The sequence below is a fragment of the Callospermophilus lateralis genome, chromosome 12, assembly GCF_048772815.1.
Source record: "Callospermophilus lateralis isolate mCalLat2 chromosome 12, mCalLat2.hap1, whole genome shotgun sequence".
In the NCBI taxonomy this organism is placed as follows: domain Eukaryota; kingdom Metazoa; phylum Chordata; class Mammalia; order Rodentia; family Sciuridae; genus Callospermophilus; species Callospermophilus lateralis.
In genome coordinates this window covers 34,909,819-34,937,289 of record NC_135316.1, presented here as the reverse complement: position 1 = coordinate 34,937,289, position 27,471 = coordinate 34,909,819, and the positions used below count along the sequence as shown (strand labels likewise).

The window sequence follows — 27,471 nt, the reverse complement described above, 5'->3', positions numbered from 1 at the left end:
CCTCCCATCTCCTTCTAAAATCACTTGATAGACATTTATCTCCACCAGCCTTTCTTTTTTCTAAGGTGGCTCTGTATGAATCTCTGGAACAAGAACATGTATGTATTATCCAATGAACATTTTATTGTGCCCTCAGTTCTACTTGTTTAGTGCTGATCCATCAGACTATATATTTAATTGGACTACTATTAGAAAGCCTGTCTCAGGGGCTGGAGAAATAGCACAGTTGTTAGAGTGCATGCGTCACATGCACAAGGCCCTGGGTTCAATCCCTAGCACCACACACACACAAAAAAGCCTGTCCCCAGAATGGACATAGTTAAACTGAGAAGTAGAGAAGCCTGTGATAATACCACACCTAACACCTGATATGCATTAAAAATATTTGTTCCTGATGTCCAACTTTATAACCTTTGAAACACCGTCTTTTGAATAGAATTTATATATCTATGAAGTTCTTGTTCAGTAAACATAATGAGCTTTGCTAGTCCAATGATAAAGCCCCTTGAGGTAAACCCACTGACTGACTCCTTGGTTTATTGAGCTTATATATTCCTGCTTTTCAAGGTAGGATAGTTAAAGGAGGAAAGAGTTTTTACTAATAGTGACTTTTTTGGATTTTGTTTTGTTCTTTTTTGTTTTACTCTTTGAGCACTGCGATTCATTATCTATGTTGCTTTCCTTCCTTAAACTTCCATGTTCTTCATGCAAAATATTAAATGAGGGCTGGGGTTATGTCTCAGTGGTAGAGCGCTTGCCTAGCATGTGTGAAGTACTGGGTTCAATCTTCAGCCCCACATAAAAATCAACAAAATAAAGGTGTTATATCCATCTACAACTAAAAAAATTTCAAAAAAATATTTAAGTGAGGGTTTCTCCATTCTGCTTCCTCATTTGAACCGAAAAACAGAAAATTATTTGAGTAACTATAATTTTCTCAAGATTAACCAGTAGCATTTTATTAATTTATTCTATAAGAATAGTTCCTTGACCACCAGTGTCACTTAGAAACTTGTTAAAAATGCAAATTTTCAAGTCCCGCCAGAGACACACTGAATCAGAAAATCTAAAGGTGGGACCCAATGCACATGGAAATTTGAGGTCTACTGGTCTAGAACATTACTTTCCAAACTTTAATGTGTGTACATATCACCTAGGAATCTTATTAAAATGCAGATTCTAACTTGGTACGTAGGAGTCTGAGATGCTGAATTTTTAATAAGAACCTTGACAATGCTGGTGCTGCTGTGATCCAGTGTACCTGTACGTGTAATTGCCACAAAATGGAAGTTATACTTAGATTATCTTTATGTAAGGAGTAGTAGTAAAGATAAAATTGACCTACTTACTGTAGAAAAAATAGGAGATACAGACATAAATGAGAGGACCAAAGGGATATTCTCAGTAAACAACAAGATGAAATAAGAATAGATTTCCTGGGGTTGGGGATTTAGCTCGGTGGCAGAGCACTTGCCTAGCATGCGCAAGGCCCTGGGTTCGATTCTCAGCACCATATATAAATAAATGAATAAAATAAAGGTCCATCAACATCTAAAAAAAAAATATTTAAAAAAAAAAAAAAGAAAAGAAGCCAAACATGAAATTTCCTACAATATGGATTGAAACAAGAAATGAGAACGTGTATGTATGCTGTGTTCAATCCTACAGAAACTGTGTACTGTTCAGAGTGTCAACTGCAGAGATATTGAAGGACGTCAGTCTACACCACTCCATTTTGCAGCAGGGTATAACAGGGTGTCTGTGGTGGAATATCTTCTACAGCATGGAGCTGATGTGCATGCTAAAGATAAAGGGTGAGTACCAACAGTTACTAAGGTCTCTCTTTTCCTTGCCTTTATCTGGCCTTTTAGGAAAATATGACCCTTTTTTGGTACCTGCAATTGAACCTTGGGGCACTTAACCACTGACCACATCCCCAGCTCTTTTTTTAATTTTGAGACAGGGTCTTGCTAAATTGTGGAGACTGGCTTTGAACTGCCTCAGCTTCCTGAGTTGCTTAGTTGTGCACTACTACGCTCAGTGAAAATATTTTTTGATGGTTGGTAGCTTTTTTTTTTTTTCCTAGGAGGTAGTCTATTTTCCTTACATTGATTTAAATATAGCTTTTAATTTCAGTTAACATTTTTTAAAAATCTTTATTAATCTTTATTATTGTAAGACTCATTTTTGTCTGGTTTTGGTTTTGGTTTTGATTGAACTCAGGGCTTTATACATGGTAAGCAAGTGCTTGACCACTGAGCCATAATCCTAGCCCTCTAGTACTGATTTGTTGTTGTTGTTGTTGTTGTTGTTGTTGTTGTAGTAGGTGGACCAATGCCTTTATTTTTATTTATGAGGTGCCAAGGATCGAACCCAGTGCCTCACCTGTGCTAAGGGAGCACTCTACCACTGAGCAATCGATCATCCCAGCCCTAAAGTATTGATTTTTAATGTAGTGTTTCAGTGTTGAGGATATTTGAATTTTTCCAGTTTATCTTAAGATCATTATTCATTAAAAATATACAGTTCTTAATGTTCTACTAAATATAATCAGTATAGTCTCTTAGTTCAAGAAATTTCTTTCATCTTTTACATATAATTATTGAAATTAAATCATCCTTCTCTAGCATTATTCTCATTTAACTTTTCATTTCAGGGGCCTTGTACCTTTGCACAATGCATGTTCTTATGGACATTATGAAGTTGCAGAACTTCTTGTTAAGCATGGAGCAGTAGTTAATGTAGCTGATTTATGGAAATTCACACCTTTACATGAAGCCGCAGCAAAAGGAAAATATGAAATTTGCAAACTTCTGCTCCAGGTATATTTAACTACTTACTGTGGACAGTGTAAATTATCTAGAATATGTTAACAGTTTTGGACCTCCCCCCACACCCCAAATAACTCTAGTATAAACTAGTAAAAGTAGAAAACAAAATTATCTATCTGTAACTAGATTCCAGAAAGAAAAAAAAAAACACTAAGAAACAATTTTAAATTTTACTAAGTATATTTGCCACACATGAATTTTTGTGTATGACATGATCTCTGATTATTATTTTTTCCTAATAATTTAATCAAAATACTTGATGAATTGAATAGTTTATAAGCCTAGCTTATTTAGCATAAAATTGATGGCATTGGTTTAATACAGATACCAATAGATCTTTTACAGCAAAAGCCAAGAGGATAGATTCATGCTTTGTTTAATTGTTTGTGTAAAGTAAAAATAAAATTATGAGCTGCATATTGACATTTCGAATGGATTGCATTTATGACCATGCTCCTATACAATTATAATGTAGCTGAAAATTTTTTACATTTTTTATTTGTTCTGTTTAGATACACATTACAGTAGAGTGTCCTTTGGTATATTATGTATACTTGGAGTATAATTTATTCTAATTAGGATCCCATTCACATTGTTGAACATGACATGGAATACACTGGTTGTGGTTTTAATTTGCTTTTCTCTAATTGCTAGAGATGTTGAACATTTTTTCATATATTTGTTGTCCATTTGTATTTCTTCTGTGAAGTGCCTGTTCAGTTCCTAGCCCATTTATTGATGGAGTTGTTTGGTTTTTTTAATATATCCTAGAGATTAATGCTCTTAGATGCAAGTGGCAAAGATTTTCTCCCATTCTAAAGGCTCTCTCTATCCGTTCTTGATTGTTTCCTTTGCTGTGAAGAAGCTTTTTAATTTGATACCATCCCATTTGTTGATTCTTGTTTTACTTCTTGCACTTTAAGAGTCTTATTGAGGAAGTTCATTCCTAAGCCAATATAATTGAGGTTAACATGCATTTTCTGTATTTAGATACACAGATACTCACCACTGTGTTACATTTGCCTGTAATATATAGCTTATAGCTTAGGAGCAATAAACTATACCATATAATCTAAGTATGTAGCAGCCAGTATCATCTAGGTTTGTGTTAAATACACTCTGATGTTTGCACAATAAAACATCTCCTGAGGATGCTTTCTTCAGAACATGCCCCATCATTAAATGAAGCATGACTATAGAATGTAATGTTTAATAACATGATTAAAACTCTAATTTTAAACATTATAAAAACCCAATAGTACTTAACTGCCTCTTTGTTCTTATTATAATTTTCTGGTATAGGTCAGTTTTTTTTATTCTAGTTAGTATACATGACAGCAGAATGCATTTCAATTCATTGTACACAAATGGATCACAATTTTTTGTTTCTCTAGTTGTACACGATGTAGAGTCACACCCTTTGTGCAGTCATCCATGTACCTAGGGTAATGATGTCTGTCTCATTCCACCATCTTTCCTTGGGTTAAGTTTTAATAGTCGTTTTAATTTTTAAGGTAGAGTCTCAGTATAAATTGATGTTCTTTGGTATGGTTACATTTGACTATTTTCTCGTTGATAAAGGGCACACTTAAGCCAGTTTCTTCTCCCTTCCTATTTTTCACATGCCTAGCATGGTGCAGACCCTACAAAGAAAAACAGGGATGGGAATACTCCTTTGGATCTTGTTAAAGATGGAGATACAGATATCCAAGATCTACTTCGAGGAGATGCAGCTCTGCTTGATGCTGCCAAGAAAGGTTGTTTGGCCAGAGTCAAGAAGTTATCTTCTCCTGATAATGTAAATTGCCGTGATACCCAAGGCCGACATTCTACACCCTTACATTTAGCAGGTAAGGGAATGAAGTTTCATATATTTTGGCTAGAGATTTCATATATTTTGAAATTGGTTTTACCTGAGTAAATATTTCCTGTAACTAAATTTGAAAGATTCAGATCAAATGTCTTTTAATGCCACCATTATATACTCTTTCATGTACAGGGCAACCATTCTTCAAGCTATTAGCTAAATTCCAGTTCATTTCAGTACTAGTATGTTGCATCAATAAGAACAATTCAAACAGGCTATGCCAGTCACCATGTACTTTGGCATCTTTCACTCTAGTTCACTATATTGTTTGAATCAATTTTGATGAGTGAGTTTTGAAATATATGCCTGCTTGAGTCAGCCTTCCTCATGGGATACTAAAGCTTTTCGTTCTGATGATAACTGCTAAGAACAGATATAAGAAAAAAAATCTTTAAAAAGTTTCAAAAGTAATATAAACCTTACTAAAGTTATTCCTTGTTTTACTTTGCAAGAAACTGCCATAATCCAGCCAACCGTGGTGGCACACACCTCTAATCCCAGTTACTCAGAAGCTTGGGCAGGAAACTCACTAAAGGCCAGCTCCAGCAACTTAGTAAAACCCTATCTCAAAATAAAAAATAGAAAGCCCTGAAGATGCAAGAAAAAGAACTTTCGTAACCAAATACCAAAGACTAGATGACTTTAAACAACAGAAATTTGTTTTCTCACAGGTATAGAAGCTTAAAGTCCAAGATTTAGATGTCAGCAGGTCTTATCAGAATATTAGTCAGATCAGATTAGGGCCTACCCTAACAGCTTCATTTTAATTTAATTACCTCTTTAAAAACCCAGTCTCCAAATACAGTCATATTCTAGTTACTGGGGTTAGATCTATAACCCCAAAAGAATTTGGGGGAACACAGTTCAGTCCATAACATTTGTTCTAAGTTTTCACTCATAAAATTGGCATAGACTACCATTGTTTTTTAGTCCAGTTGAACAGTGATGTAGTATCAGGGCAGCTTTTTCAGCTTTATGGCAGATGACAAAGATAAGGCCTTGAAAATCACTGGGCTAGCTACAGCTAATATCTCAGTAAAGTTTCATCATGCACACAGTTGTCTAAACGTGGTTTAAACAAAAGAAAAAAATTAAGTAGTGCAGTTATTACTGCTGCTTGGTATAAGAGAAAAATATGTAGTTTATTTCAGTCTTACAGTATAACTTAATGTGTTGCTAACATTTCAAAGATAGTTTTCAGGAAGCCAGGGGTTCAGTGTTAGAGCACTTAATTAGCATGTACAAGGCCCTGGATTCAGTTGCTAGCACTGTAAAGAAAAAACAAACATAATTTTGTCCACAGTGATGCATATCTGTAATCCTGACTACTTGGGAAGCTGAGGTAGGCAGATCACAAGTTTGAGGCCAGCTTAGTGAGACCCTGCCTCAGAATTAAAAATTAAAAGGTTTGGCGATATAGCTCAGTGTAAAGCACCCTGGGTTCAGTCCCCAATACTTTGGAGAAAAAGTTAAAATAATAATTTTTTGTTTTGTTTTATTTTTACCTTTTTTTTTTTCCTCATGGTGCTGGGGATTGAATTCAGGGCCTTGTGCATTCAAGGCAAGCACTCTACCAACTGAGCTATATCCTTAGCCCTTATTTCCACCTTTAAATTATCAACTTCATGTAAATTTGACTACGGTGTCCAAGAAAATTAATTTCTTTATCCATGTGTCTTTTGGTGCATTTTGGAATTATAAGCCATAAATGCTAATAGGGTAAGAAAGCCTTACCACTTCCACTATCAGAAGTTTGCAAGAGAAGCTATGACCTGACCTCTGGTTAGAAATTTTGCTGTTTATATTTATATGAGATTTTATATCTTTATTGTGGCTTATCTAGAACATTTAACATTACTGTTAAAATCCATGTTGTCTTTGTAAGTCACAAACAGGTTATGTACACAAAATATTTTGGCCTACTTAATGCAGTGTTAAGTAGTATACCTAGAAGGTATAATATTAAATTGAAATCTAGAAGGACTGTTAATCAGTGTAATGCTAAATTTAAGGGAATTTTATGGTTTTGTTTTTCTTGATCTTTTTAAATTCTGCGCTTTAGGTCCTCCTTCAAAAGGATAAAAACTACAATAAAAATATGAATAAAACATTTTGAACAATTTTCAAGTCAAGTGCTATCTGTTTTTATATTGGCAAAGTTAAATTCCAGATTTGTTTTCTATGTGTCAAAATAAAATATGCTTTCCCACAAAAGTATTTACTGAGCTAGCTCACAAGTAATAGCTAGGAGTTTATACTTCATGTCTTTTGGAAATATGTACCCCTAAGTTTTCTGTATAAAAAGCATGTCTTGCTGGGTGCAGTTGGACACACCTATAATCCCAGTGGCTTAGGAGGGCTGAGACAGAAGAATAGTGAGTTCAAAGCCAGCCTCAGCAAAAAATGAGATGCTAAACAACTCAGTGAGACCCTGTCTTTTTTAAATAACATACAAAATCGGGCTGGGGATGTGGTTCAGTGGTCGAGTGCCCCTGAGTTCAATCCCTGGTAACCCCCCCCCCCCCAAAAAAAAAAAAACATGTCTTTACAACCCTCTAGGGAAGAAGAGTACTACCCTGAGGCCCACTCCGGTGTGCTTCCTCCTGCCTTACAGCTACTTGTATTCCTAACATGACTATTTATGATTGGATGTCTATGACTTGCAGCCTTTTGAAACCATGGACCTGAGGTTAGGAAGTTGTAGTAAACAGAAAGGCAGGTTTTAAATGGCAAAATATAAGCAAATCAATCAGTATAATTCTGAGAGTCTCTAAAACAAATGAATGTTATCACCAAAAGCTTCCAGTTTTTGAGGCCAGTGGGAAATTTTTTCAAAAAGATAAATTTTTGTGGACTCAAGAATTTCAGATTTATATAAAAATCTTTTTTTTTCCAGTGATGTCTGTGCTGTATAAATATTTATAGCTGTGTGAGTTTATGTTGGGCTTTTTTTAATTTATAAGTAAAAGTAATGTAACTTCTTTTCTAAATTAGCTGGTTATAATAATTTAGAAGTTGCAGAGTATTTGTTACAACATGGAGCTGATGTGAATGCTCAAGACAAAGGAGGACTTATTCCTTTACATAATGCAGCATCTTATGGGGTAAGTTATGTTGTCTTTAAAAAAAAAAAAAATCCTATGGAATTTTCAATGTGAAAGTCAGTATTGCAGTTCATATGAAATTTTGTTTGAATTGCTTATTTTCAAGGAAGTAACTATGAAGTTAAATAAGTTCCAAATTTTAGTTTTCAATTTGTTGTCACTTGTTTTATTACCTTCCTTTTCACCTGTCTCTTAGTTTCGGAGAGATGGTGGTTTTGTTTTATTTATTTATTTTTTTATTTATTTATTTTTTTTTAAAGAGAGAGAGAGGTAGAGAGAGGCAGAGAGAGAGAGAGAATTTTTTTTTTTAATATTTATTTTTTAGTTATCGGCGGGCACAACATCTTTTTTTGTATGTGGTGCTGAGGATCGAACCCGGGCCACACGCATGCCAGGCGAGCGTGCTACCGCTTGAGCCACATCCCCAGCCCCTTATTTATTTTTTGGTGCCCAGAAAACTCACAATGTTTCACAGGAATCTGTAGAGATTGAGATGTATTCTCCTATCTTAAAACATCAAGGATGTTTTCATTATTAACCAATGTCAGTAATAAAGTTTGAATAATTAAAGAATGTGTTTATAGATTGATATTCAGCAGTTATAACACATGATTAAGTCAAAAGTCATTAAAGTTGCTTCCAACTCTGTAGAATTCTTAACTATTTTCTAGTCTCTCAAGTTACTGAAATATCTACTATAATTTTTAAACAACTACCCGTAAGTTATGATACTGGAGAGACACAGCTTTACTTTTCATTTCTAAAGTTAGTTTGAAAATATGGGAGTAGGTACAGAACTAGTTTCTTCTTAAGAACTAAAATGTGATAATGTTTTAGACTGTAACAGAAGTATTTTCTTTTACAGCATGTAGATGTGGCAGCTTTACTAATAAAGTATAATGCATGTGTCAATGCCACGGACAAATGGGCTTTTACACCTTTGCATGAAGCAGCCCAAAAGGGACGAACACAGCTTTGTGCTTTGTTGCTGGCCCACGGAGCTGATCCTACTCTTAAAAATCAGGAAGGACAAACACCTTTAGATTTAGTTTCAGTAAGTAATGGGCTCTTGGAAAAATCTCAATGCTTGCCTGACCTTTTAAAATTCACTTGATATATGTTTAAAAAAAAAAAAAAAGTCTTCATAGTGAATGTGGCAAAAAATGGTTTTTAGCCTACTCTTCAGGATCTCTTTGGTATGATATCAGTTATATAGTACCTTACTATTATATACTTTGGAGATGGGGAAAAGAGCACTAAAACTGTTTACATTAGTGGAGAAACAAAACAATTCCAGGCCAGGGCACTGTGGCACACTCCTATACTCTGAGCAACTTGAGAGGCTGAGGTAGGAGGATCTCGAGTTCAAAGCCAACCTGAGCAATTTAGCAAAGCTCTAAGCAACTTAGCAAAGCTCCAAGCAACTTAACAAGACCTATCTCTAAATAAAATACAGAAAGGGCTAGGAATGTGGCTCAGTGGTTGAATGCCCTGGGTTCAATTCCCAGTACCAAAAAAAAAAAAAAAAATCTCAGGCCCTCCATAAATGCTGTTACTGTGCATACAGTACAAGATAGTACAAACCATGGGTCTCTTGTCTCTCCCACTCAGTACATTAACCAGAGCAGTAAAGGAAAAGGAAGAAGAAACTCTTTTGAGATGGAAAGGAAGAAGAGTCTTTTCTTAAAACTGTTTTCTACTGAAAGAGATTTTGTTGTTTCAATACAATGAGAAGATGATTTAGTTCAGCTTCATTTGAGGTTTAAGTAGATTTTTCTCAGCAGGCTGACAACCAACTGCTTTTGCAACATTGTTTCTCTAGGAAATCATCTTTTCAGTTCTAAGCTACTTTAGAAGTAAACCCATGTCTTCATTTACCAGATAGTATTAAGTGATAGTGACTGAAATAGAATGCTGTAGAGAATATTCACAGTCTTTAGAGTCAAACAGACCTGGACTAGAATTCCAGCTTTATCACTTAGAGTTGTACAGTCATACAAGTTGTCTAGCTTCTAAGCCTTAGATACATCAACTATAAGAGATAGAGTATATCTGATCAGTATGAGAATTACATAAGGTAATAATATATTTAAAGTCCTTAGAACAGTATTTGGTACAGAAAAAGCACACAATAAATGATACTGCTATTACAAACAAATGTTATATACAAGCAGTGAGTTTCACAAGAATGCACAGATTGAAAGGGAAGATGATGAGGATAGGAATAGGCAGTAAAAATGACCGTGAAAACAAGTACTTTGGGGCTGGAATTGTGGCTCAGAGGAAGAGCCTTTGCCTAGCATGCATGAGGCACTGGGTTCAATCCTCAGCACAACATAAAAAGAAAAATAAAATAAAGGTATTGTGTCCACCTACAACTAAAAAAATAAATGTTTAAAAAAGAAAAAAGTACTTCATGCTAAATGTTTTTTTTCTTAGTATCTGAATTGATCACTGTGAAAGAATGATTATATGTCACTAATGAAACAAATTAATGTACTGGTCAGATTAGGGCTTTTTTCCCCCCATTCTGGCAGAGTTGATTAAGATTGATTATCTTTGTTTCCAAAACAAAAACATCTTTTAATTTTGAGGAACAGAGATATCACTGAATGTTTTCTAAGAAAAGCAAACATAATTCTTTGGTGAACTTTCATATGTAGTGTGAATTTCTTATTTCAGAGTAATTGTAATAAGGTTGTAAAAACCTTTTAAAATAGATATTTTTGTAATTAATATCATTGCCTTTTAATCAAGATGTCAGAGTTATAATTTTTTTCATTGTTTGCCCCATTTAATAGTTTTAAACTGCATTCTGTTAGGCAAGTTTTAGCCTGTGACAGATTTTATCTCTTTTAAATGTACCCTAGGCAGATGATGTCAGTGCTCTCCTTACAGCAGCCATGCCTCCTTCCGCTCTACCTTCATGTTATAAACCTCAAGTGCTCAATGGCATGAGAAGCCCAGGAGCCACTGCAGATGCTCTATCTTCAGGTCCATCCAGCCCATCGAGCCTTTCTGCAGCCAGCAGTCTTGACAACTTATCTGGGAGTTTTTCTGAACTGTCATCAGTAGTTAGTTCAAGTGGAACAGAGGGTGCTTCCAGTTTGGAGAGAAAGGAAGGTGAGACATTGTATAAAAATAACTTAACTGGTATCATTAGCCCCATATTTCTCATTTGGAATGCTTGAAAGTACTTTTTAGCCTTAAATACAATTGTTAATATCAAATCAACACAGACTATAAATTTTGCCCTTTGTGGTTTTCTTTACATTATTAATAGAATTCATAATGAAAGTTTTGCCTTTCACATTGAAAGTTAATGAGTATTATTGCTGCCACCTACTGTTTAAGTATAAATTTTTTAGATGTCAAAATTCAGCTTATCCTGTGTAAGAATGTTGAACTTGTTTTTATAAACTTTTTGTAAAGGAACTTATAGCCTGAAAGTAAAAGTTTACTTTTTGTGAAGTAAACTTATAGCCTGTTGATTTTAAAGATACAATTAAAAATGAAGTTTAATGGTGCATGCCTGTAATCTCAGTGGCTCAGGAGGCTGAGGTAGGAGGATCTCGAGTTCAAAGCCAGCCTCAGCAACAGCAAGGTGCTAAGCAACTCGGTGAGATCCTGTCTCTAAATAAAATACAAAATAGGGCTGGGCATGTGGCTCAGTGGTTGAGCACCCTGAGTTCAATTCCTGGTTCTAAAAAAAAAATTTTTTAAATAAATAAATAAAATTAAAGTTTAAAACAAAAAGTGAGACTTTTGTTTTGTTTTATGCTTTGTTTTTTGTTTCTATCTGAGAAGTTTTGGGGCAGGCCCAAAATGGCTAGAGTTAGACTCTCACGTGGAGGCTTCCAGCCAGCTGTGTTTAAAGTATATAGTTAAGGCATGAACATACTGATTCAGCGTATGTACTCAAGGTCAGAAACATTTCTTGTGAACATGCCTACTTATGCAACCTGTTGGCAGTGTGCCACCTTTGTCTGGCCTGCATATAAAAAAGGCCTATAGAAATGGCTCAGGGGGCTAAATGGAACTGGCTGGGGCAAAATGGGGCTGGAACCAAAGGTTAGGGGCTGTTGTTGCCTCCAGATAAAAATGTCTTGAATCTTCCATCTGCCAGGATCTGAGCCTCTACCCAACAAAAGGTCTCATAGATTAACTGTTATGATGTTGAAATTTTATAGGTCTATCTTAGCAATTTTTAATGTTACATACAGTATTCTATCCTAAGGGACTATATTTTGCTTCATACTTACTTACTCCAAGTAAATAGGAACATCAAAAACCTTTATTGTTATAATGCTGTACATTATTGTGATGTGAAATTTTGTTCTGCTTTCCCCCTTCCCCAGTTCCAGGAGTAGATTTTAGCATAACTCAATTTGTAAGGAATCTTGGACTTGAGCACCTAATGGATATATTTGAGAGAGAACAGGTAAGTAGATGAATTGTATTGCTTAGTTTAGTGTTTTTGAAAACTTAAGAAAAAATTAGGATGTACTTGAAATCCCTTGAGCCTTGTAAGCTATTGGGGAGAGAATGGTTTCATTGGGTTTTGGTTTTGGAGTTTGCTTTTGTTGTTTGTTTGTTGCTAGGGATTGAAGCTAGGGCCTTGTGCAGGCTAAACACATGCTACTATTGAGCTACACTCCTGGTCCCAAGAACATTTTTTGTAGGACTGGAAATCAGTTCCTCTTCTAATTTTCCATTTTTCCTATCAGACCATAAAAACTGATTCTCATGTAGTAATAAAATAGCTTTCTTGAATGACAGGTTTATCTTAATCAGTTCTCGAATTAAAGTATTCTGCCAGGATACAGTGACTGATTTTTGTTGTTGTTGTTTTTCAGAAAATATAGTTACTGTAGGCTTGTATCCAAAGAAGCTTTCAATCTAGTTTTGGAACTAGAAGACCATATGAAAAGTTTAAGGTTTGGTGTGGCTTAGATTTAAGAAATTCAAAGAAGGAAAAAATTACCATGAACTCTGGACTATTCAGGGATAGTTTCTTAGAAGGTATACAGATAAAATAGGATTGAATGACTTTAGTTTCATCAAGTGAGAATAATATATTTTAGGTAAAAGGGTTAGTTTGAACAATGATACATAAGTACTGCTTTAACATAGTCCAAACTCTGGGGAAACCATTGAAGCCATTTTGTAAACAGGTTGGATGTTAAGGAGTGATGGAAAAATATAGTAGAAGAGATGAAATGGGGGCCCAAGTTGTAGCTCAGTGGTAGAGCATTTCCTTAGCATGCCCAGGATCCTCAATTCGTGACACAGTATCATAGAGAAGAAATTATATACCTCAGTGTGGTTAATTTGAAGGTACATTCATGACTCAACATTTTTGATCCAGCTTTTTAGTTAATTTCAGCTTAGTGAAGGATTTATTTTCGTATCAGAGCTATCTAAAATAATTTGAAGCAAATGCATGAATCTAATTTATTATGAAAATACCAATATAAGATGAATGTCCAACAAATGAATAAGCACTCTATAAATAGTTTCATTCTCTTTTGTAAGATCACTTTGGATGTATTGGTTGACATGGGACACAAGGAGCTAAAGGAGATTGGAATCAATGCTTATGGACATAGACACAAACTAATTAAAGGAGTTGAAAGACTTATCTCTGGGCAACAAGGTATTTCATTTTCATAATTGTTGTTACCAGGTTATTAGTTTACATAAAGGCAGCCTTTGGTATACTAAGTGATAATATAAAAGTTTGTAAGAATCTGTTTAAACTTTCTCAGCTGCTAAACTTTGTGAGCCTAATTAATTAGTAGGCCATTCAGAAATTTGAGGATTTCTTTAGTTCCTGAAAATTGAAGTTAAAATGAGATGATTTGTGAAGTTACTCTAGCTCTTAAATTTTGTGACTCTAAACAACCTGAAACTTAAGTATCTATGTATAATGCCAATATAACAGATAATGACTAGATAGTAAGCTAGCCTATGAAATAATATAGTAAGTCTCTCACAAAACTAAAATTCAAAGCGCTTGAAATAAAAATACTGGAAAATAATGTTACAGCTAAGGAAATTAAATGAAACAAAGTTGGATGATATTTTTATTTCTCATTTATGTTAGTAATTAAGGAAAAGGCATGTTGCATTCACTCAACAGGTATTAATACTTCCTATGTATCAGATCTGGTTATTAAAAGGTATTGTTTTAGGTGTTAAAAACCACATTTTAGTTTCATTGTTAAACTGGAGGGAATTTATGCTGAGGCCAGAAGCATCCTATAGTTGAAGTTCTGGCCATATAACTGCTGCACTGTTGGTAAAGGTAGTAATGGGGGGGGGGGAAATGTGTTCAGACAAAGAAGAAAAGGATTTTCTAAAGTATTCCCACAAAACTCTTAACAACTTATCTGATCAAAAATTAGTAATCTGAATGCAGTGTGGTAGTGTGGTATCCTGGAAGAAAAAAATAGGACATTGGTAGAAAAACTAGTGAAATCCAAGTGCAGTCTGACACTTTACTATGGTTACATGAAGTGGTATAAAACCAATGGGAAAGATGGGTAAAGGATACAGCCGTCCTATCAAGTATATATTCCAAAATTTAAAAGTTGTTAAAAATGGTAGTAAGCTGGGTGCTACAGTATATGCCTATAACCCTGGCTATTCAGGAAGCTAAGGAAAGGGGATCACAAGTTTGAGGTCAACCTTAGCTCCAGACCTTGTCTAAAAAAAATTTATAAAAATCAATAGTAAAGGCTGGGGCTGTAGCTCAGTGGCAGAGCGTTTGTCTTCCATGTGGGAGGCACTGGGTTCAATCCTCAGCACCACATTTTAAAAATACACAAATAAAGGCATGCTGTCCATCTACAGCTACAAAAAAAAAATTAATAGTAAGCATCAAATTATTCAGGTGCTAATTTTTGGTTGGTGTTGTTTTACTGGCATTTTTTTTTTTTTTTCAAATTTCATTTCATAGGTCTTAACCCATATTTAACTTTGAACAACTCTGGTAGTGGAACAATTCTCATAGATCTGTCTCCTGATGATAAAGAGTTTCAGTCTGTGGAGGAAGAGGTATGTTCATATTCCTTAAATAAATGGAAAAGTAGCTCAGTCACATATATTGTTAGTTCTGTTTGCTAAATTGCCTGGAGGTTTCCAGACCTATTTGGACATACAGTATGGTTTTGAAAATCATTCCTCTTTTTGCCATCTGGAAAACTGAAAATAAGCATTTAAGATTTAAGGCACATTCCCACCATAAAGTTCAATTCCAGTTACTTGATTCAGCACTACAGTTGATACTGACACAAAATTCTGTTGGAGAAGAGTTTGCTTTCATTTGAAAGAAAATGCTAACATTCTGTCCTTTAATTAGAACAATTACAAAGCCTAGAGACTCAGACAAAGCCCAGAACCTGTGGATACTGTTTATCCAGGAAAATTTTATTCTAGTGTTCCTTCCAAAGATCTTTAGAATCTACTGAAATCTTTGAACATTGTCCTCCATACACTTTGAGTAACACATGCTCTATGTGTATGAATTGAGCACAAAGATACAAAGTTTAAAGATATTTAATTCTAAAACTCAAGAAACTTCAACTGTCAGTGAAATACATATTGTGCTTTATTAGGATAACATCAGAGCAAAACATTTTGCTTTTTGTATGCTTTTATATGTTTAATTCACCTTGCATTTTCTTTTTTTTTTTAATTTTACATAATTTTCACCTGTAAATATGGTTTTTAGGATGATTGATTAATAGTTACTTCCTATCTTGTATTCTCAAAAGTAAAATCAGATGAATCAAGTTGCATGTTTCCCAAATCAAAAAAGACACAAAGGCTAACACATGGGCTGGGGATGTGGCTCAAGCAGTAGCGTGCCCGCCTGGCATGCGTGCGGCCTGGGTTCGATCCTCAGCACCACATACAAAGATGTTGTCTGTCTGTCTCTGTCTCCCTCTCTCTCTCTCTCTCTCTCTCTCTCTCTAAAAAAAAAAAAAAAAAAAAAAGGCTAACACATTTATTTTTCCATCAGATGCAAAGTACAGTTCGAGAACACAGAGATGGTGGTCATGCGGGTGGCATCTTCAACAGATACAATATTCTCAAGGTAAAAAATTAGTGAAAATAAAGTTTCCTGGGACCATAGTTTCCAAAACCTTAAACATGAAGTAACTGGTATGAATATAATGATCTGTCTAGCCTAATAGTTCTTTGACATGGCATCGAGGATTATTATGGGGAAGACTATATTCTTGGAAAGTAAAGATCCTCAAAGTCCTTCTACTATTTTTAATAGCCCAATAATAATTCATTTCTTTTTGAACATAATGAAGTTAAGGAGTTAAGTTAGGATAATGATAAATCCAGTAGGTTCAAGACTATATTCGATAGCTTTTTATCACTGTGACCGAAATACCCAACAATAACGATTTAAAGGAGGAAAGATTTATGTTGCTTTACAGTTTTAGAAGTTTCAATTTATAGTTGGCTGGTTCCATTGCTCTGGATCTGAGGAAAGGCAGAATACCATGGCAAAAGGATGTGGCAGAGGAAAGCTGCTCAGCTCATGGCAGCCAGGAAGCAAAGAAGAGAAACACTGGGGTTCATTCCAGATCCAAACTTTTTTAAAAGGACTTTAAATATATGGAGTACTATTAATGTATTTTATTATAAGAAAGTCTAGTATTACTTTCATAGTAATACTAGACTGCTGTTGTTATGGTGGTATGTAGCCATGTTAATTGAAATCAGTTAAGTAATTGAAATCAGTTAAGACAATAAGACTCTCTTAATTGATTCCAATTACTCTTCTCAGGACCTTTTCCAGTGTTGTTGTACTTTCCTTTAGTTATAGCAATCAAAAACTGCATACACCACTTGAGATGCATCATAATTTTGTATTAACTACATTGATATATTTTTAACAGTAATTGTAAAAATTGGACTTAAGGCTAGAATATCTGGCAAATGTATTCCTAATACATAAGTCTAAAATTCAGTGAATTTTATCAACTAATATACTATTATAATATTAGATTGGTATTTTTGAGATAGGGAATGTATATTGAATGTTTTTAGTTTGTTGTGGTCATACTATCAGAAATCAGATGATTTAGAACACATTATAGAAGTAAGGGATCATAGTTATGTGTGGAGGTTTTGTTAAGCATATTTGATTTCTAAAGTACTATATTGGAATTTGAGAGAGATGTTTTCCTCCTCTTATAAAGGTATTTTAGTAAAATACTTAAATTTTTTCGGTGATAAAATGGTTTATTTTTATTCCTTTTTTATACATAAATGAGATCTGGCTTTGCCAGCCTTGATTATGGCTGTGGCAATATTTTGAATTGTGTTGAGCCAAACTAGAACTCATCAGCTCCCGGGTATGCTCTAGGGACCACAAGGGGGTTGTATCATCTTTAAAACAGCTAAAACAACAACACTAGGATTGTGAGTTTTGACCAACAAATACTCCTATTGAGATCTGCATTCATCTTTAAATCTTTTCCAGACAAAAATTTTTTTTAAATTGGAAGATAAAAGGAGGAATAGGAGTGTGTGTATGCATTTTAAGAATGTTTTTTGTGTGACTATTTCAAATATTTTTTTTACTAAAAACAGACTTAGTGGGCACTTTGAGCCACATACAGTAGGGGGAAAAAAGATCACTGTTCTCTTCCTAATACATTACAGAATTCAGCATGTTTGATTTAGATGCGTTTTTAAAACAATTTTGGGGGCTGGGGTTGTGGCTCAGTGGTACAATGCTTCCCTAGCATGTGTGAAGCACTGGGTTCAATTCTAAGCACCACATGTAAATAAATAAAGGTCCATTGACAACAACAAAAAAAAATTTTTTTAAATATTTGGTAATTATTTTTTATTTTAGCAATAATTTGAAATTTAGGTAATTTTAAAATTGAAGTTTTTTTAAATATTTTATGCTTTAGTTGTAGATGGACACAATACCTTTTATTTATTTGTTTGTTTGTTTGTTTATTGTGATGCTTAGGATTGAACCCAGTGCCTCATATGCATGAGGTAAGTGCTCCATCACTGAGCCACAGCCCCAACCCAAAATTGGAATATTTTAATCAGTTAACAGTATTCTTGATCCCTTCATATATGGCCATGTGTATGTAGCCTTTTTCTCTTTGAAGTTGTTGATTTTTAAAATAAAGCTATACTCCCAGCTTTATTATTTTTTTTTTATTGGTTATTCAAAACATTACAAAGATTGCAGAATCACATCGGTTACACATCCACATTTTTACATAATACCATAATAGTAACTGTTGTATTCTGCTACCTTTTCTATCCTCTACTATCCCCCCTCCCCTCCCCTCCCATCTTCTCTCTGTACCCCATCTACTGTAATTCATTTCTCTCCTTATTTTTTCCCATTCACCTCACAAACTCTTATATGTAATTTTGTATAACAATGAGGGTCTCCTTCCATTTCCAAGCAATTTCCCTTTTCTCTCCCTTTTCCTCCCACTTCATGACTCTGCTTAATGTTAATCTTTTCCTCCTGCTCTTCCTCCCTGCTCTGTTCTTGGTTGCTCTCATTATATCAAAGAAGACATTTGGCATTTGTTTTTTAGGGATTGGCTAGCTTCACTTAGCATAATCTGCTCTAGTGCCATCCATTTCCCTGCAAATTCCATGATTTTGTCATTTCTTAGTGCTGCATAGTACTCCATTGTGTATAAATGCCACATTTTTTTTATCCATTCATCTATTGAGGGGCATCGGGGTTGGTTCCACAGTCTAGCTATTGTGAATTGTGCTGCTATGAACATCGATGTGGCAGTATCCCTGTAGTACGCTCTTTTGAGGTCTTCAGGGAATAGTCCGAGAAGGGCAATAGCTGGGTCAAATGGTGGTTCCATTCCCAGCTTTCCCAGGAATCTCCATACTGCTTTCCATATTGGCCTCACCATTTTGCAGTCCCACCAGCAATGTATAAGTATACTCCCAGCTTTATGGTTAAGACATAATAATTTTAGTTGACTAATATATATATATATATTACATTTTAGAAAGAAGTTGTGCCTCCCTTTTGGCTTAATATGTGGCCCAACTTTTGGTTAAGATGAAGAAGTAGGGGCTTGGGGTTGTGGCTCAGAGGTAGAGTGCTCGCCTAGCATGCACAAGGCACTGGGTTCGATCCTCAGCACCATATAAATGTAAAATAAAGATGTTGTATCCACCTAAAAAAAAAAAAAAACTTAAGAATAAATATTAAAAAACAAAAAGATGAAGAAGTAGGTAGTTACTAAGACCTAAAGATTTTATTTTTCTGGTTTATTTTTTATAGATTCAGAAAGTTTGTAATAAGAAACTGTGGGAACGATACACTCACCGGAGAAAAGAAGTTTCTGAAGAAAACCACAATCATGCAAATGAAAGAATGCTATTTCATGGTAAGATTACTTTACCCCCAACCCTACTACAGTGCTCCTCTACATTAGTATAGGTTTTGTCAGATACAAAATAGATGCATTTTTAAAACAATTTTGGGGGCATCTATATTCTTCCTGTCATTTTTATAAATACACCCAATATTTCTCTAACTTTTATGCTTACATTTATATCAAGTTGTTTTGAATTGGTATATTTTATAATGGATTGTTTATAAATAAGATTACATGATGGAAAAACAGAAATAGGAATGTCAACTATTCATGGGTGTTTTTTTAATTTTTTCCCCCTTTATGTAATGAGTTTTGCCTAATATCACACTGGGAATATATTTTATGCTTTTAACTACTTGATGGAATTAAAATAAAGCCTGGAATCACCTGTAAATAACGTGTGCTGCATCCTCTCTGAGTTAATTTGTCTGTATTTCTGTCAAGTGGAATTTAACATATTTTACTGTCCCTTGATAAAAAGGGATATTGATTTTGATTAATCACTTACCTCTGTTAGTTTAGGTTTTCCCACCCCCATCCTCCCTCCACTCCCTGGCCTGGTTCCTACAACTTCCTCTGGCTGCAGCCCTTTTCTTGACATCAAAGGAAAAAGTGCTGTGTTTATAGATGAATATAAATCTTGTGTAGCAGATAATGCAACACAGAGGACAAGAGGTGTAAAGAAGAGAATATGACACAGATTCCTTAGGCCACTTTTGATATCTAGAAAAAATGCAGATAGTAGGCAACATTGTAAAACTTTTTGCATTCAGCTTGCTATACTAGATGAATTATGAGACTTCATTCTGGATTTGCATTCCAGGCTTTATTTAATTTGGGAACTGGAATCTAATAACTCTTGCATTGATATTTCAGGTAATCTGTTTTTCTAGTAAATCTGTCCTTTGGCATCTTAACCATCCACCCTATTGAGAACATTAATTGACATTAGGATTTCTTTATTCTAAAATAAAAGCCTGGAAATCACCTATAAAAAAATGTACACATCCTATTCTGAGTAATTTATCTATATTTCTGTTATGTGAAATTCAGTGTGTTTCTTTGTCCCTTGACAAACAAGGGACACTGATTTTGATTAATCACTGGTTTGATTGAAACAGCTGACAGTTAACTTTTTACTCCTTTTTGTTTTAGCTTTATTGTGCTAGTACTGTGTCATGTTACATGTTTAAGGATCTACTTTCTAGGGCTATGTGTATGTATGGCTTAGAGGCAGAGCACTTGGCTAGTATGTGTAAGGCCCTGGCACCAAAAAATAATAATTAATTAATTAATTAATTAATTAGAAACTTCTAAGAGGCCTTAGCTTTTTCTAAGATAAATTTTCAAATTGTTGTTACCAATTTATATGTATTTCAGGGTCTCCCTTTGTGAATGCAATTATCCATAAAGGCTTTGATGAAAGGCATGCGTATATAGGTGGCATGTTTGGAGCTGGGATTTATTTTGCTGAAAACTCTTCCAAAAGCAATCAGTATGTATATGGAATTGGAGGAGGTACTGGGTGTCCAGTTCATAAAGATAGATCTTGTTACATTTGCCACAGGTAAGAGACTCACTTGTTGTCATTTATTTTGATAAGAATCAGATAAGAACTGATTACATATTTGGAAAGTTTAGGGGACAAGGCATTATGTCTGACAACTTTATGTATCTACACGAGATGTATTTTACATTGTTTTGGCCCTCTCACCAATTATAATAATTGATATTACTAAATGACCTGTACAGGCCAAGCATGATTCTAAGCAGTTGACCCGTTTAACTCATTTACTCATTAGAACACCTGATGCTTAAAAGAATACTGAGTAGAAAATAATATTGGGAGACTGAGACAGGAAGATCACAAGTTTGGGACTAGTCTAAGCAACTTAGACCCTGTCTCAAAATAAGATTGTTAAAAAGGGTTGGGGATGTAACTTAGTGGTAGAGTACTTATTTAGTATGTTCAAGGACCTGGATTCAATCCCAGTACTAAAAAATAAAAAGAACTTTGGGTATGAAAGAGACTATATATATACACACACACACACACACACACACACACACACACACACACATATGTGCACATTTTAAAAAATTTATTTTTATATGGTGCTAAGGATCAAACCCAGTGCCTCACATGTGCCAGGCACACTATACCACTGAGCTACAACCCCAGTCCTATATATTTATTTTTTATTACAGACTTTGGACTCTAAAAATTTAGTAGTGGGGGCTAGGATGTAGCTTAGTGGTAGAGCTCTTGCCTAGCATGCACAGGCCCTTGGTTTGATTCCTAGCACTGCAAATAATAATCTAATATTCACATGTTAGATGGCATTACTTGGAAAGTTCAATCATTTTTTGTAATGCTTGAGGAGTCTCCTTTCTACTATAATATGATCCTGGATCCCCAGTTAATAATATTGCTACTGGAAAAGATATAATTAAAACTCACTTGAATTTCACCATACACACTTTGTAATCCCAGCCATTTGGGAGGCTGAGGCAGGACAGTCACAGATTTGAGGCCAGCCTGGGTAATTTAGCAAGACCATATTTCAAAATTAAAAAATAATAAGGGATGGGGATGTCACTCGGTGGTAGGGTGCCCTTGATTCAAACCCCAGTAATGCAAAATTACACCAAGGTGAAAAGCTGCAGTCCTGGAGAGAAACAAGCTAGTGGTAGTATATTTGTTTTATTCTTGTTGTTATTTTCCCCCTAAATGTACAGAGGGATTCATGTTCATGACCTCCCACCCCTTCTATTTTAGATCATAAATTGGACTGTTTAGGAAACTTGTAATTTCCCAGGATCCTATAAGCTGAATGCTGTTTTTACTTGTCATATATAGTCTGGAGGCTAAATAGTTCTGATTACTAGTAGTAAGCAATGTTGTAGTAAGTACATCACCATTTAAAATGTTTCATTGTCTGGAAATAAATGTATCCCAAAAGCAATAAAGTGTATAAACTAGATTTGTGGCCAAAACTCAAAAAAAACTATAAGTTGAGTAAGAAAAGCAGTACACAAGCTGGGCACAGTGGCACGTGCCTGCAACTTAGCAGGACCGTGTCTCAAAATAAAAAATTTGTGTTTTTACTGGAATAAAGATAAAATGGTAGTTACTCCATTTTTCAGTCTTGTAGTTAAAATAAGAATTAACTAAATGGACAGATTTCTTTCACTAGTAAGAGCAGTAGAAGTTGGGACAGTGGCACACACCTGTAATCCCAGCATCTCAGGAGGCTGAAGCAGCAACTTAATGAAGCCCTAACCAACTTAGTGAATTTCTGTCTCAAAATAAAAACTTAAATGGGCTGGGGATGTAGTTCAGTGTTCAGGTGCCTCTGGGTTCAATACCCAGTACCAAAAAAAAAAAAGGAAAAAGAGTAATAGAAGATAATTTTACAAAATTCTTTTGAAAATAAAATGATAAAAACAGGTATTTAGCAGTTGGGATGTAGCTCAGTGGTAAAACTCTTGCCTACCTGTCTCAAGGACCTGAGTTCTATCCATAGCAGAGCAAAGCAAACAGTTGTGTTTATATGTATTTTTTTTAGTATAGACACACATACAAAAAAAAATTGTTATGTTGGTGTATGAATTTTGTCTCCAGACTGATCTTTTCCTTTTTATGTTATAGGCAGCTGCTCTTTTGTCGGGTAACCTTGGGAAAGTCTTTTCTGCAGTTCAGTGCAATGAAGATGGCACATTCTCCTCCAGGTCATCACTCAGTCACTGGTCGGCCCAGTGTAAATGGCCTAGCATTAGCTGAATATGTCATTTATAGAGGAGAACAGGTAATTCCATTTTATTTGTTCATCTTCAAAAGTGTGACTTTTCAATTTTTTACTAATCTCTTAATCTTACCATCTCTTATATTGACAAAACATACTTCTTTGAGAACTAGATTCTTTTGAAATTTTTATTTGGGAATAATTACAGGCTTGAGAAGTTGCAGATAAGAACTAACTACTGTATTTTTTCTTTCTAACCAAAATTCTGCTTTCAATAAGTTAAATCTAGGGCTGGAGATATAGCTTAATTGATTACCTTGTATGCACAAGGCCCTGGATTCAATCCCCAGACCCACAAAAAAAAAAAAAAAAGAAAAAATCTATCTGTAGCTCAGAAGTATATAATTTTTTTCCTGCTCTGAGTGAAAACTTGTACTAGAACAGCATTCTCAGTAGGGGATAGGTATTGGAATCACTTCAGTTAATAAAAACAAGCATGTAGTTAATATTAACTTAGACCTGTTGATTGAGAATTTAAGGAATGATTAACTGGAGTTAAGGTTAGGATGTTTTTTGAGAAAGGGCCCTAGATGATTCTGATCTGTAAGGATAATTTAGGAACTCCTCCCTAAAGATTAGGAATCCTTAAGGAAGTTCTCTTTATCTTTCAAAAAGTTTTGTTTATCTATATTTGAATTAATCTTTCTCTTCTAGGCTTATCCTGAATATTTAATTACCTACCAGATTGTGAGGCCTGAAGGTATGGTCGATGGATAAAATAGTTGTTTGAGGAAGGAAACTAATTCACCTAAACCTAAAATCACCGAAGCAGCTGGTGGCCTCTAATTTTTTCTCCTTTGCTGGAAAAATTCATCTTGCTTCCAGGCCTATGGCAAAAGGATAAAAAATGTGAAAGAAGTTTAACATTCTGACTTGATAAAGCTTTAATAATGTACAGTGTTTTCTAAATATTTCCTGTTTTTCAGCACTTTAACAGATGCCATTCCAGTTTAAACTGGGTTTGTCTGTACCGAATTATAAACAGTTAACTTGAACCTTTTATACGTTATGCATTGATTCTAACAGAAACTGTAATGCCCTCAACAGAACTCATTTTACTAATACAGTACTGTGTTCTTTAAAACACAGCATTTACACTGAATACAATTTCATTTGTAAAACTGTAAATAAGAGCTTTTGTACTAGCCCAATATTTATTTACATTGCTTTGTAATATAAATCTACTGTTTTAGAACTACAGCGGTTTACAAAATTTTTCATATGTATTGCTCATCTGTACTTCATCTTGCATTATACTGATTGAGTGATCTTTATGTTTGATTCCAGAGGCTATGTTGAGTTGTTAGTAGAAACTTAGTTGGCAAAAATTAATTTATCAGATTTAATTTACTGATGAAAGCATTTCTCTCTCATTAGAAATCTTTCGCATTTAAGAACATTATGAATACTCTGGGGATTTAATTTGTGATGCCTTTGTATGTATTAGACACACATTCCAAAGAGCTCTTAACTATGATAGGTCCTGGTTATTAAAGAAGCTTCTTTTCTGGCCTCAAACTCTAGGTTTTACTTAGGAAATTTTTCCAGTGTCATTCTGTGACAATTAGAGCAAATGCTTCTGTTTTTGTAGAGAGGTTAAATCCTAACTTTTGAACAATTATGGTATTCTTTTCATGGAATGTAAATAGGAAATTAAATTTCAGAGTTGGAAAAAAGTAATCCTGGATAATTGCCTGATTGGTTCTAATTACCTTAAATCTAAAGGGAGGAGGATAGCAAATAGGAGTGGGTAATTTTTTTATCCTAAGTGTTGTTTGTTTATGCTCTTTTTTTTTAATCTTATTGTTATATTTATAGCCAATCTATACATCATGGGTAAACTGAACCCAGAACCATGAATGTAAATGTCTCTGTCTTTCCTTGGCCCCTGAATGGGCAAGTGCATTGAGACAGGTACTTTCTGATCCTGGGTTGCCTCTACATAACACAGTGCTTAATTGGAAATATGCTTTCATTTGTGCACCACGTGGTGACCAAACTTGTGTCCAGTTTGGCAGCTGTGGAGGGAACTGCTGTTCCATAAAATGCCATTCCTATTTTCAGAAGTGAAACTATCTTTTCTACAAAGCATACTTGGGCATCCTGGTATAGAAACATGCATAATAGTTTGGCATTCTATTTTACCTGTTCTAACTCCCTCAGAAGTCAAGGAAAGATTTTTATCCACCTAAGTCCTTATCAATGAGGACGTTCCACTTCACTCTCTGTGTCAATTCACCTTTGTTTTACATTTTATTCAGTCTCTAAATTAACTGGCCTTTGCAGTAACCTGTATATAAAGTGCTAGAAAGTCATGTTTCTTGTTCTGAATTAGAGTCAGAGTAAATGCATTTGTGGAGTTGTCTCTATGATATAAATTGTGATTATTAGTTAAGAAGTCAAATCTTGACCTTGAAATGCTTTTATACAGCTCTCTACTAATTGCAAATATGATCCTAAAGTCATTTCTGAGAATACAAATGGAGTATGCCAAATTTTATACACATTTTTCAGGTTCTCTAGGCCTCTAGGTTTTATAATTAGAGAATAATGAGATGAATTAATGGATTTATATTTACATATCTTGTTATCAACATTTAGCCCATATCACTCACCCTTTGAGTAATTTTGGATTTGTGTGTCATGTAAACCATTGTGGTCTATAAGTTTACAATATTGTGAACTGTGTTATTTCATCTAATCCATTGATTTCTTAGTGTGTTTTTCCATGAATGATTATATTGTGGTTAATATGTTAGCATGGCAATATTTTCAGGTAGCTTTTTGTTTATTGGGAGATTGGGATTTGGGGGGAATTTTTTAGTGCTTTGCATGAAATATCTTACTTTTTAAATGATGGAATTGCTTTCTCTTTTTTCTTGTGATTTTTTTTAAGTGAGATTTAATTTTTTTGTGTGAGTAGTAATATTATACCCATCTTGAGTGTCTTGTACTGTATCACATTCCATACCCCCTCATTTAATTCTTAATAAACTGTTCACTTGTTTTACTGGGTAGCATGTTAATTACTGGTGTAGTATAAACGTGTTGAATGGTCTTTGAGAAAATGGATTGAGATTATAACAACCACAAATAGAAGGCAATGTGTAGTTCTAAGTAATAGTGATGAACAGTACAGTTTAAAGTCTTAAATATTGAATGTTGTGGCCATGTGTACTCAGAGACATTAAGATTAAAATAGCTATGGGCTGGGGTATAGCTCATTGGTAGAGCACTTGCCTAGCATGTGCAAGACCCTGAGTTTAATGCGGAAGACCACCCGGAAAAAAGAAAAAAAAATTAGCTGTAAGATGCTTTTAGACATTTAGACCATCCAACACAACTTTCAGTTAAACCTTAAAACTTATTCCTGGAAATCAGTCTTTTTAACTTATAAAAAGGAATATATTTTTGTTTTCTATGCCATATAAAAACATTACTGGTAAGCTTCTAAATCTCAAAGTTAGTGGTATTTTTTTCTCTTAAAAGAAAGTATAATAGTGTTATGTATTTTATATTTCAATATGCTAAGTGACCGTGTGTGTGATCAATTCTTTGCTGTCCATAATAAGAGAATGATGGTGCAAATAATTCTTAAGTCTGGCTTTGAAATACATTTCAGCAGCTTTATCTTTTATCTTCCTGCTTCATTTAAGATAATATTGAAATGTTTACTATTTCCTAAGCATGCATGCCAATGTATGATGTGATCCAATTGTTTGCAGGTTAATGAAGCAAGAAAACATGCAAATAAATTTCCCAAAGCTCTTATGATTAGTACTCCTGACTGTGCCTTTACCTACTGTCCTGTCCTATTAGAGGACTAGAGTGACAGAGGAAGCAAGTAGGAGAAATAGTACTAAGCAACTAGGAGAATTGTCAGATTTCTATAAAGTTAGATTGTAACATGGCCTTTTTCTGTCTTCTGAGTCCCACTACACCACATTATGCTTCCTAGAACAGGCAGGCTGTGGCCTAAAATAATTATATTCTACTTAAGAAGTTTTTTTGTTCACAGTATAAGACACCATTATTAGAAATGTCTTTGTCACTCATTCACTTCGTCATCCACTCACAGTCATCCTCCCCATGACACAGATATACCCAGCTCCCAAAATAGCCAACATAATAATGTTGAACATTGCTATACAAAAGTGTGGTCTGCCAATGGGTATGGGTCTGCAAACTCTTTATTACCTGCCCTTGGAGAGAGACGAATATAAAAAGTAAGGACAGGGCTGGGGTGTAGCTCAGTGTAGTACACAATGAAAGCTCTGAGTTTGATCCTCAACATCACAAAAAAAGCGGGGAGGAAATAAACTTTTTAAACAACTTGATGTTCCTGCAATATATTTATTTAATATTTACAAAAATATTGGTCTGTAGCAGATAAGAAATTAAGAAAAAAATTCTTCGCAAATCATTTGAAAGGTTTCACAACGCTATCTG

The 27,471-nt window shown here is 34.6% G+C and overlaps 1 protein-coding gene across 1 annotated transcript in view; it reads left to right on the top strand.

Annotated features, from left to right (window-relative positions):
* The window catches only part of LOC143386040 (poly [ADP-ribose] polymerase tankyrase-2-like), a 33,589-nt gene extending 8,448 nt beyond the window's left edge, over nt 1-25,141 (top strand). Inside the window, exons 6-19 of the mRNA XM_076841403.2 lie at nt 1,669-1,814; nt 2,657-2,822; nt 4,462-4,681; nt 7,693-7,802; nt 8,668-8,856; nt 10,673-10,925; nt 12,161-12,243; nt 13,338-13,458; nt 14,764-14,861; nt 15,829-15,903; nt 19,120-19,225; nt 20,597-20,783; nt 22,869-23,025; nt 23,677-25,141. Coding sequence (XP_076697518.1) covers nt 1,669-1,814; nt 2,657-2,822; nt 4,462-4,681; nt 7,693-7,802; nt 8,668-8,856; nt 10,673-10,925; nt 12,161-12,243; nt 13,338-13,458; nt 14,764-14,861; nt 15,829-15,903; nt 19,120-19,225; nt 20,597-20,783; nt 22,869-23,025; nt 23,677-23,739 — 1,974 coding nt within the window. The 3' untranslated portion in view covers nt 23,740-25,141. The remainder of the gene's footprint in view (nt 1-1,668; nt 1,815-2,656; nt 2,823-4,461; nt 4,682-7,692; nt 7,803-8,667; nt 8,857-10,672; nt 10,926-12,160; nt 12,244-13,337; nt 13,459-14,763; nt 14,862-15,828; nt 15,904-19,119; nt 19,226-20,596; nt 20,784-22,868; nt 23,026-23,676) is intronic.
* Nucleotides 25,142-27,471: the final 2,330 nt, after the last annotated feature.